This window comes from Oncorhynchus clarkii, unplaced genomic scaffold (assembly GCF_045791955.1).
Source record: "Oncorhynchus clarkii lewisi isolate Uvic-CL-2024 unplaced genomic scaffold, UVic_Ocla_1.0 unplaced_contig_3141_pilon_pilon, whole genome shotgun sequence".
In the NCBI taxonomy this organism is placed as follows: Eukaryota; Metazoa; Chordata; class Actinopteri; order Salmoniformes; family Salmonidae; genus Oncorhynchus; species Oncorhynchus clarkii.
The window spans coordinates 42,501-54,519 of record NW_027258784.1 but is presented as its reverse complement, the minus strand read 5'-3'; the positions used below and the strand labels follow the sequence as shown (position 1 = coordinate 54,519).

Sequence of the window (12,019 nt, the reverse complement as noted above, 5' to 3'; positions counted from 1 at the left end):
GCTGTTATAGCAGCAATGTTCCAACATCTAGTTGAAAGCCTTCCCAGAAGAGTGGAGGCTGTTATAGCAGCAATGTTCCAACATCTAGTGGAAAGCCTTCCCAGAAGAGTGGAGGCTGTTATAGCAGGAAAAGGGGGACCAACTCCGTATTAATGACCATGATTTTGGAATGAGACGTTTGACGATCAGGTGTCCACATACTGTTGGTCGTGTAGAGTACATGGTTCTGTCACAGGAGATGGTGTGTTATCACATTTCATAACGGTTTTAAAACCAGTACCTTCACTCCAGATTGCTGTATCAGCCAATAGACAGTACCCTCATACGTGTTCTAGAACAAGTATATAATCAAGTTTATATCGTCATGACAACGTATATACGTGCTCAATCTACAGTGTACCAAATTATTCAACCATCTTCAACCAAGTACCATCTCGTAATGCGCCCCTTTGTGTCTGAGGCAAGGGCCCTTGTTGCCGTTCCACTCTCTCTGGGTAGCAGAGGTGCACGTTTTGTTTTCACAGCTAGCTAGCTACTTCGCGTGCTGATATTGACTTTGGTATTATTCTGTGTTGCTACGTTTGCTAGCTGGCCAACCCAGAGAGAGCATTGTATTGTGGGTTTTGTAGTCGACTTGAGCTGCAACAGATTTTCACATGTTGCTACCAACCTTGTTATGACGACAAAAATTAAATATTCGTTCCCCAAAAAATATATATTGTTTTCACGTATCAGTGTTATTTAACACGGTTACTCATAGGAAGTAGAGTTTTGGGATGGATTTTCCCTATTAACCCTGTCCCCTCTCTGTGTTCCAGTGGCAGCATGAGGACGTGCTCGGCCCTAGGACCCAGCCGATGAGTGTGAGCCCTCCTCCTCGCTCCATCATCCTCAGTAGCATGAAGAAGAAGCTTTACAAACTCAGCCAGGACGAGGCGGCCATCGCTGCTGTCCAGGTCAGTCATCAACAATTATTATTTATATTTTTTATTTAACCTTTATTTAACTTGGCAAGTCGGTTGAGAACAAATTATTTTTTTTAATGACGGCCTAGGAACAGTGGGTGAACTGCCTTGTTCAGGGGAACAGTGGGTGAACTGCCTTGTTCAGGGGAACAGTGGGTGAACTGCCTTGTTCAGGGGAACAGTGGGTTAACTGCCTTGTTCAGGGGAACAGTGGGTGACCTGCCTTGTTCAGGGGAACAGTGGGTGAACTGCCTTGTTCAGGGGAACAGTGGGTTAACTGCCTTGTTCAGGGGAACAGTGGGTGAACTGCCTTGTTCAGGGGAACAGTGGGTGAACTGCCTTGTTCAGGGGAACAGTGGGTGAACTGCCTTGTTCAGGGGAACAGTGGGTTAACTGCCTTGTTCAGGGGAACAGTGGGTTAACTGCCTTGTTCAGGGGAACAGTGGGTGAACTGCCTTGTTCAGGGGAACAGTGGGTGAACTGCCTTGTTCAGGGGAACAGTGGGTGAACTGCCTTGTTCAGGGGAACAGTGGGTTAACTGCCTTGTTCAGGGGAACAGTGGGTGAACTGCCTTGTTCAGGGGAACAGTGGGTGAACTGCCTTGTTCAGGGGAACAGTGGGTTAACTGCCTTGTTCAGGGGAACAGTGGGTTAACTGCCTTGTTCAGGGGAACAGTGGGTTAACTGCCTTGTTCAGGGGAACAGTGGGTGAACTGCCTTGTTCAGGGGCAGAACGACAGATTTTTACCTTGTCAGCTCGGGGATTCGATCTAGCTACCTTTCAGTTACTTGCCCAACGCTCTAACCACTAGGCTACCTGCTGACCAATCTGTCAACCTTGATAGCTAACTAGACCGTTACTCTTAGCTACTCCTGTAAAGAAAATGCTCTCTTTTCTCTCTCTGGTCTGAGTCCTTTAATGACTGTGTGTCTGTGTTTTTTTTTATTGGATCTGTCCTCTCCCCCCCTGCAGGAGAAGCTGGCATCACTAGAGGGCAGTATAGAGCAGCGTCTGAAGTGGGCCGGAGGGGCCAACCCTGCCCTGGCCCCGGTGCTCCAGGACTTTGATCTGACCATCGCAGAGCGTCGCGCCCTCGTGGCCCGGGAGAGCCAGCGTACCAGCCAGGTACGCTGCCCACCTTCTGGGTTTACGTCTCCACCTTTTGGGTTTACATCTCCACCTTTTGGGTTTACATCTCCACCTTTTGGGTTTACATCTCCACCTTTTGGGTTTACATCTCCACCTTCTGGGTTTACATCTCCACCTTCTGGGTTTACATCTCCACCTTCTGGGTTTACATCTCCACCTTCTGGGTTTACATCTCCACCTTCTGGGTTTACATCTCCACCTTTCCTGGGTTTACGTCTCCACCTTTCCTGGGTTTACGTCTCCACCTTCTGGGTTTACATCTCCACCTTCTGGGTTTACATCTCCACCTTTCCTGGGTTTACGTCTCCACCTTTTCTGGGTATACGTCTCCAATGGCACCCTATTCCCTGTATAGTCTCCACCTTCTGGGTTTACATCTCCACCTTTCTTGGGTTTACGTCTCCACCTTCTGGGTATACGTCTCCACCTTTCCTGGGTTTACGTCTCCACCTTCTGGGTATACGTCTCCACCTTCTGGGTTTACATCTCCACCTTCTGGGTTTACATCTCCACCTTCTGGGTTTACATCTCCACCTTCTGGGTTTACATCTCCACCTTCTGGGTTTACATCTCCACCTTTCCTGGGTTTACGTCTCCACCTTTCCTGGGTTTACGTCTCCACCTTCTGGGTTTACATCTCCACCTTCTGGGTTTACATCTCCACCTTTCCTGGGTTTACGTCTCCACCTTTTCTGGGTATACGTCTCCAATGGCACCCTATTCCCTGTATAGTCTCCACCTTCTGGGTTTACATCTCCACCTTTCTTGGGTTTACGTCTCCACCTTCTGGGTATACGTCTCCACCTTCTGGGTATACATCTCCACCTTTCCTGGGTTTACGTCTCCACCTTCTGGGTATACGTCTCCACCTTCTGGGTTTACATCTCCACCTTTCCTGGGTTTACGTCTCCACCTTCTGGGTTTACATCTCCACCTTTCCTGGGTTTACGTCTCCACCTTCTGGGTATACGTCTCCACCTTCTGGGTTTACATCTCCACCTTTCCTGGGTTTACGTCTCCACCTTTTCTGGGTATACGTCTCCAATGGCACCCTATTCCCTGTATAGTCAAGGTGTTCTGGAAGAACATGGAGAAAAATTTCACAACCAGGGAATTCCAGGCTGTGGGGGTCTCTGGGAGGGGCATGCCCCCCCCCCTCCAATTTTTTTTGCATACAGAGCTCTATTTTGGTGGCTTCCTTGTACATTCTAATGCGTTGATTCACAATTGCACAATTACAAACGCCTATTACCCAACACCCTGGTTGTATAGTCTTATGAAACACACGAGGAAATTAATGAATGTGCCACGATTTAAACAAAGCCTGTGTGTCCATGTATGCTGATGATTCAACCATCTACAGTGGGGCAAAAAAGTTTTTAGTTAGCCACTAATAGTGCAAGTTCTCCCACTTAAAAAGATGAGAGAGGCCTGTAATTTTCATCATAGGTACACTTCAACTATGACAGACAAAATGAGGGAAAAAATCCAGAAAATCACAGTGTAGGATTTTTAATGAATTTATTTGCAAAAAATGGTGGAAAATAAGTATTTGGTCACCTACAAACAAGCAAGATTTCTGGCTCTCACAGACCTGTAACTTCTTCTTTAAGAGGCTCCTCTGTCCTCCACTCGTTACCTGTATTAATGGCACCTGTTTGAACTTGTTATCAGTATAAAAGACACCTGTCCACAACCTCAAATAGTCACACTCCAAACTCCACCATGGCCAAGACCAAAGAGCTGTCAAAGGACACCAGAAACAAAATTGTAGACCTGCACCAGGCTGGGAAGACTGAATCTGCAATAGGTAAGCATCTTGGTTTGAAGAAATCAACTGTGGGAGCAATTATTAGGAAATGGAAGACATACAAGACCACTGATAATCTCCCTCGATCTGGGGCTCCACGCAAGCAATATCTCACCCCTTGGGGTCAAAATGATCACAAGAACGGTGAGAAAAAAATCCCAGAACCACACGGGGGGACCTAGTGAATGATCTGCAGAGAGCTGGGACCAAAGTAACAAAGCCTACCATAAGTAACACAATACGCCGCCAGGGACTCAAATCCTGCAGTGCCAGACGTGTCCCCCTGCTTAAGCCAGTACATGTCCAGGCCCGTCTGAAGTTTGCTAGAGAGCATTTGGATGATCCAGAAGAAGATTGGGAGAATGTCATATGGTCAGATGAAACCAAAATATAACTTTTTGGTAAAAACTCAACTCATTGTGTTTGGAGGACAAAGAATGCTGAGTTGCATCCAAAGAACACCATACCTACTATGAAGCATGGGGGTGGAAACATCATGCTTTGGGGCTGTTTTTCTGCAAAGGGACCAGGACGACTGATCCGTGTAAAGGAAAGAATGAATGGGGCCATGTATCGTGAGATTTTGAGTGAAAACCTCCTTCCATCAGCAAGGGCATTGAAGATGAAACGTGGCTGGGTCTTTCAGCATGACAATTATCCCAAACACACCGCCCGGGCAACGAAGGAGTGGCTTCGTAAGAAGCATTTCAAGGTCCTGGAGTGGCCTAGCCAGTCTCCAGATCTCAACCCCATAGAAAATCTTTGGAGGGAGTTGAAAGTCCGTGTTGCCCAGCAACAGCCCCAAAACATCACTGCTCTAGAGGAGATCTGCATGGAGGAATGGGCCAAAATACCAGCAACAGTGTGTGAAAACCTTGTGAAGACTTACAGAAAACGTTTGATCTCTGTCATTGCCAACAAAGTATTGAGATAAACTTTTGTTATTGACCAAATACTTATTTTCCACTATAATTTGCAAATAAATTCATTAAAAATCCTACAATGTGATTTTCTGGATTTTTTTCTCCTCATTTTGTCTGTCATAGTTGAAGTGTACCTATGATGAAAATTGCAGGCCTCTCTCATCTTTTTAAGTGGGAGAACTTGCACAATTGGTGGCAAACAAAATACTTTTTTGCCCCACTGTATATGTATATATTTAAAATCATATCTAAACTTTATTATTACCACTACCAGTTCACGTTCCTCAACATTATTATTCCCAATACCAGGTGACATTCCTCAACTTTATTATTCTCAATACCAGTTGACATTCCTCAACTTTATTATTTCCAATACCAGGTGACATTCCTCAACTTTATTATTCCCAATACCAGGTGACATTCCTCAACTTTATTATTCCCAATACCAGGTGACATTCCTCAACTTTATTATTCCCAATACCAGGTGACATTCCTCAACTTTATTATTCCCAATACCAGGTGACATTCCTCAGCATTATTATTCCCAATACCAGGTGACATTCCTCAACTTTATTATTCCCAGTACCAGGTGACATTCCTCAACTTTATTAGTCCTGTTTCCAGGTGACGTTCCTGTGCAGTACCATACTGAAATGTATTCTTCCTGTTTCTAGGTGACGTTCCTGTGCAGTACCATACTGAACTTTGAGGGCCTGCGGATGCGGACCCCTGAGGCCCTGAGCATGGACTCTGCTCTGTTTGAGCTGCTGAAGAGGTGCCAGCAGACCTGCTCCTACGCTGCCCAGTTCAACACCTCCGTCTCCTCCATAGAGCTACAGCTGCTGCACAGACTGGTAAGTACTGACCCCTACCTACAGCTCCACAGACTGGTGAGTACTGACCCCTAGCTACAGCTGCACAGACTGGTGAGTACTGACCCTTAGCTACAGCTCCACAGACTGGTGAGTACTGACCCTTAGCTACTGCTCCACAGACTGGTGAGTACTGACCCTTAGCTACAGCTCCACATGCTGGTGAGTACTGACCCTTAGCTACAGCTCCACAGACTGGTGAGTACTGACCCTTAGCTACAGCTCCACAGACTGGTGAGTACTGACCCTTAGCTACAGCTCCACAGACTGGTGAGTACTGACCCTTAGCTACATCTCCACAGACTGGTGAGTACTGACCCCTAGCTACAGCTCCACAGACTGGTGAGTACTGACCCCTTAGCTACAGCTCCACAGACTGGTGAGTACTGACCCTTAGCTACAGCTCCACAGACTGGTGAGTACTGACACTTAGCTACAGCTCCACAGACTGGTGAGTACTGACACTTAGGTACAGCTCCACAGATTGGTGAGTACTGACCCCTAGCTACAGCTCCACAGACTGGTGAGTACTGACCCCTAGCTACAGCTCCAGGGACAGGGCTGATATAGGGGTACCAAATTCTACAGGAGGGTACCAAATCCTACAGAAGGGTATCTCTCCAGGGACAGGGCTGATATAGGGGTACCATTTGGGACTTTCCTTACTCTCCCATTTCTCCCATCTCTCCTCAAACTCAGAGCCCGGCGTTGGAGCTGCCCATCGGCAGCCCTGATTGGCTAGCTTGTGCCCAGAAGCAGCTGGGCCAGGAGCTGGCTACCCAGGGGGCTGTGCAAGAGGAGCGTGAGCAGCAGCTGGATGTCGCCACGGAATCACTGCAGCTATTGGTGGACAGCATCAAGGGCATCCTGTCCAATCACAACCGCCAGCTGGCTGACGTCAAACACCTTCTGAGGGCCATGGCCAAGGTATGGGCAGTGACACACCAACAGGGAGACAGATGCATGATACTCTCAGCAATCCACTACTTTCACAATGATTTATTTGTTAGGAACGCCTTCCTAACTGACCGGACCTCCGCCCACTCTGTTTGTCCCTGCGTGTCCCCCATACCGTAGCAAAGATGGTGGATAAATCAAGATGTCTTTTAATCAGGCTGTTTACTACAAGAAAAAAAATGGTCGCTGTCCCGGTCTGCTTAGAGGGGTGGCTCTTCCACATACACCAATGGGATAACAGCTGGGTCTGGTCTACTTAGTTCATTGACTGTAGGTGAACCAGTGAAATGCCTTTCTCTTCGGTCTCTCCCGTAGGACGAGGAGAACGCGCTGGCGGAGGGGGAGGAAGTGACCTACGAGGGCAGCGTGCGCCAGTTCCTGTTGGAGTACAAGGCGTGGCAGGACAACGTGCAGATCGTGCTGTTCACTGTCGTCCAGGCAACGGGCCAGCCCCGAGGCGGAGGAGCCAGTCAGGAGGGGGTGGAGCTACTGCAGGAGATACCTGCTACCCTGAAGGAGCTACACACACAGAGCACCAGGTACACACACACACACACATACACACACACCTTGAATGAGCTACAAACACCCCTACCCATACTGACAGTGGCCACCCTGTCCCTCCTCTCTGTCTCTGTCGGTCTCTGTCTTCAGTGTGTATAACGGCCTGGTTGGCTTTGCGTCTCCGTTGGTGACAGAGAGGGGTGGAGACTGTTCCAGCCCCACCTCTACAGCTCAGACCAGCTTCGCTGCAGGTAACTACACCTCCCTCATTGTGCGCTACCCTGGCTGAGGGCACCCTGCTCCCAATGTAGTGCACTACTATGGGGCCCTAGGTCAAAAGTAGGGCACTATATAGGGAATAAGGGGGCCCTTCGTTTAATGTGATAAATACCAGAATGATTACTCTCTCTACTGTTCTCTTCTCTTTACGATCTTTCTCTCCTTCTTGCTCTTTCCTTTCCTCTCCCCCTTCTCTCTCTCTCCCCCCTTCTCTCTCTCTCCCCCTTCTCTCTCTCTCCCCCTTCTCTCTCTCTCCCCCTTCTCTCTCTCTCCCCCTTCTCTCTCTCTCCCCCTTCTCTCTCTCTCCCCCTTCTCTCTCTCTCCCCCCTTCTCTCTCTCTCCCCCCTTCTCTCTCTCTCTCCCTTCTCTCTCTCTCTCTCCCTTCTCTCTCTCTCTCCCCCCTTCTCTCTCTCCCCCTTCTCTCTCTCTCCCCCCTTCTCTCTCTCTCCCCCCTTCTCTCTCTCACTCTTTCCTTTCCTCTCTCCCCCCTTCTCTCTCTCTCTCCCTTCTCTCTCTCTCTCCCTTCTCTCTCTCTCCCCCCTTCTCTCTCTCACTCTTTCCTTTCCTCTCTCCCCCCTTCTCTCTCTCTCCCCCCTTCTCTCTCTCTCTCCCTTCTCTCTCTCTCTCTCTCCCTTCTCTCTCTCTCTCTCCCTTCTCTCTCTCTCTCCCCCTTCTCTCTCTCTCTCTCTCTCTCTCTCTCTCTCTCGCTCTCTCTCTCCCCTTCTCGCTCTCTCTCTCCCCTTCTCGCTCTCTCTCTCCCCTTCTCGCTCTCTCTCTCCCCTTCTCTCTCTCCCCCTCGCTCTCTCTCTCCCCTTCTCTCTCTCTCCCCTTCTCTCTCTCTCCCCTTCTCTCTCTCTCCCCTTCTCTCTCTCTCCCCTTCTCTCTCTCTCCCCTTCTCTCTCTCTCCCCTTCTCTCTCTCTCCCCTTCTCTCTCTCTCTCCCCTTCTCTCTCCTCTCACTCTTTCCTCTCCACTCTCATGCTCTTTCCCCTCCACTCTCATGCTCTTTCCCCTTCTCTCTCTCTCCCCTTCTCTCTCTCTCTCTCTCTCTCTCTTTCCCCTTCTCTCTCTCTCCTCTTCTCTCTTTTTCCCCTTCTCTCTTTTTCCCCTTCTCTCCCCAGCGGTGAGGTGCAGCGGTGTGAAGACTCAAACGGACTCAATGTCCCAGAATTCACGCAAGCTCCTCCCCCGTAACCTTGGCACCCCGGCGGACACCCCCCCCAGCGCTCAGACGATGACCAGCAAGGGTCTAAATCCCAGCCCCAAACGGGCTGTACGCGACCCCAAGACGGGACGAGGTATGACCCCTAACCTCCATCTAACCCCTGACCTCCAATTAATTAAGTCAATAATTAGAAGAAGCAGCAGTACTGCTGCCTAACTGTCCCAAATGGGACCCTATTCCATATAGACTGCTGCCTAACGGTCCCAAATGGCCCCCTATTCCATATAGACTGCTGCCTAACGGTCCCAAATGGCCCCCTATTCCATATAGACTGCTGCCTAACTGTCCCAAATGGGACCCTATTCCATATAGACTGCTGCCTAACTGTCCCAAATGGGACCCTATTCCATATAGACTGCTGCCTAACTGTCCCAAATAGAACCCTATTCCATATAGACTGCTGCCTAACGGTCCCAAATGGCCCCCTATTCCATATAGACTGCTGCCTAACGGTCCCAAATGGCCCCCTATTCCATATAGACTGCTGCCTAACTGTCCCAAATGGGACCCTATTCCATATAGACTGCTGCCTAACTGTCCCAAATGGGACCCTATTCCATATAGACTGCTGCCTAACTGTCCCAAATAGAACCCTATTCCATATAGACTGCTGCCTAACGGTCCCAAATGGCCCCCTATTCCATATAGACTGCTGCCTAACGGTCCCAAATGGCCCCCTATTCCATATAGACTGCTGCCTAACTGTCCCAAATGGGACCCTATTCCATATAGACTGCTGCCTAACTGTCCCAAATGGGACCCTATTCCATATAGACTGCTGCCTAACTGTCCCAAATGGGACCCTATTCCATATAGACTGCTGCCTAACTGTCCCAAATAGAACCCTATTCTATATAAACTGCTGCCCAACTGTCCCAAATAGAACCCTATTCTATATAAACTGCTGCTTAACTGTCCCAAATGGCCCCCTATTCCATATAGACTGCTGCCTAACTGTCCCAAATGGGACCCTATTCCATATAGACTGCTCCCTAACTGTCCCAAATGGCCCCCTATTCTATATAAACTGCTGCTTAACTGTCCCAAATGGCCCCCTATTCCATATAGACTGCTGCTTAACTGTCCCAAATGGCCCCCTATTCCATATAGACTGCTGCCTAACTGTCCCAAATGGCCCCCTATTCCATATAGACTGCTGCCTAACTGTCCCAAATGGCCCTCTATTCCATATAGACTGCTACCCTAACTGTCCCAAATGGCCCCCTATTCCATATAGACTGCTGCCTAACTGTCCCAAATGGCCCCCTAATCCATATAGTACAACAGTAGAGTGTTGACTGTACAAAACATTAGGAACACCTCTCTAATATTGAGTTGCAACCCCTGTTGCCCTCAGAACAGCCTCAATTTCATGGAGCATGAACTCTACAAGGTGTTGAAAGCGTTCCACAGGGATGCTGGCCCATGTTGACTCTACAAGGTGTTGAAAGCATTCCACAGTGATGCTAGCCCATGTTGACTCTACAAGGTGTTGAAAGCGTTCCACAGGGATGCTGGCCCATGTTGACTCTACAAGGTGTTGAAAGCGTTCCACAGGGATGCTGGCCCATGTTGACTCTACAAGGTGTTGAAAGCGTTCCACAGGGATGCTGGCCCATGTTGACTCTACAAGGTGTTGAAAGCGTTCCACAGGGATGCTGGCCCATGTTGACTATACAAGGTGTTGAAAGCGTTCCACAGGGATGCTGGCCCATGTTGACTCCAATACTTCCCAAAGTTGTGTCCAGTTGGCTGGATGTCCTTTAGGTGGTGGACCATTCTTGATACACGCAGAAACTGTGGAGTGTGAAAAACCCAGCAACGTTGCAGTTCTTGACACAAACCGGTGCGCCTGGCACCTACTACCATACCCCGTTCAAAGTCACTTCAATCTTTTGTCTTGCCCCTTCACCCTCTGAATGGCACACATACAGTCGTGGCCAACAGTTTTGAGAATGACAAATTTTAATTTCCACAAGGTTTGCTGCTTCAGTGTCTTTAGATATTTTTTGTCAGATGTTACTATGGAATACTGAAGTATAATTACAAGCATTTCATAAGTGTCAAAGGCTTTTATTGACAATTACATGAAGTTGATGCAAAGAGTCAATATCAAATAAAATCGAATGTATTTGTCACATACACATGGTTAGCAGATGTTAATGCGAGTGTAGCGAAATGCTTGTGCTTCTAGTTGCGACAATGCAGTAATAACCAACGAGTAATCTAACCTAACAATTCCAAAACTACTACCTTATACACACAAGTGTAAAGGGATAAAGAATATGTACATAAAGATATGTGAATGAGTGATGGTACAGAGCAGCATAGGCAAGATGCAGTAGATGGTATCGAGTACAGTATATACATATGAGATGAATAATGTAGGGTCTGTAAACATTATATTAAGTAGCATTGTTTAAAGTGGCTGGTGATATATTTGCAGTGTTGACCCTTCTTTTTCAAGACCTTTTCAATCCGCCCTGGCATGCTGTCAATTAACTTCTGGGCCACATCCTGACTGATGGCAGCCCATTCTTGCATCATCAATGCTTGGAGCTTGTCAGAATTTGTGGGTTTTGTTTGTCCACCCGCCTCTTGAGGATTGACCACAAGTTTTCAATGGGATTAAGGTCTGGGGAGTTTCCTGGCCATGGACCCAAAATATCGATGTTTTGTTCCCCGAGCCACTTAGTTATCACTTTTGCCTTATGGCAAGGTGCTCCACCATGCTGGAAAAGTCATTGTTCGTCACCAAACTGTTCCTGGGTGGTTGGGAGAAGTTGCTCTCGGGAGGATGTGTTGGTACCATTCTTTATTCATGGCTGTGTTCTTAGGCAAAATTGTGAGTGAGCCCAGTCCCTTGCTTGAGAAGCAAATCCACACATGAATGGTCTCAGGATTCTTTACTGTTGGCATGACCCAGGACTGATGGTAGCGCTCACCTTGTCTTCTCTGGACAAGCTTTTTTCCAGATACCCCAAACAATCGGAAAGTGGATTCATCAGAGAAAATGACTTTACCCCAGTCCTCAGCAGTCCAATCCCTGTACCTTTTGCAGAATATCAGTCTGTCCCTGATGTTTTCCCTGGAGAGAAGTGGCTTCTTTGCTGCCCTTCTTGACACCAGGACATCTACAAAAGTCTTGACCTCACTGTGTGCTCAGATGCACTCACACCTGCCTGCTGCCATTCCTGAGCAAGCTCTGTACTGGTAGTGCCCCGATCCTGCAGCTGAATCAACTTTAGGAGACGGTCCTGGCGCTTGCTGGACTTTCTTGGGCGATTAAACCGCTCTCCTTGAAGTTCTTGATGAGCCGATAAATGGTTGATTTAG

At 48.2% G+C, this 12,019-nt stretch overlaps 1 protein-coding gene across 1 annotated transcript in view; it reads left to right on the top strand.

Moving 5' to 3' along the window:
* The first annotated feature begins 796 nt into the window (after positions 1–796).
* The window catches only part of LOC139398537 (serine/threonine-protein kinase SMG1-like), a 16,659-nt gene continuing 5,436 nt past the window's right edge, over positions 797–12,019 (top strand). The window contains exons 1-7 of the mRNA XM_071144486.1: positions 797–956; positions 1,938–2,090; positions 5,522–5,701; positions 6,419–6,646; positions 6,992–7,215; positions 7,331–7,431; positions 8,580–8,756. Of these exons, the coding sequence (XP_071000587.1) occupies positions 858–956; positions 1,938–2,090; positions 5,522–5,701; positions 6,419–6,646; positions 6,992–7,215; positions 7,331–7,431; positions 8,580–8,756 (1,162 nt within the window). The 5' untranslated portion in view covers positions 797–857. The remainder of the gene's footprint in view (positions 957–1,937; positions 2,091–5,521; positions 5,702–6,418; positions 6,647–6,991; positions 7,216–7,330; positions 7,432–8,579; positions 8,757–12,019) is intronic.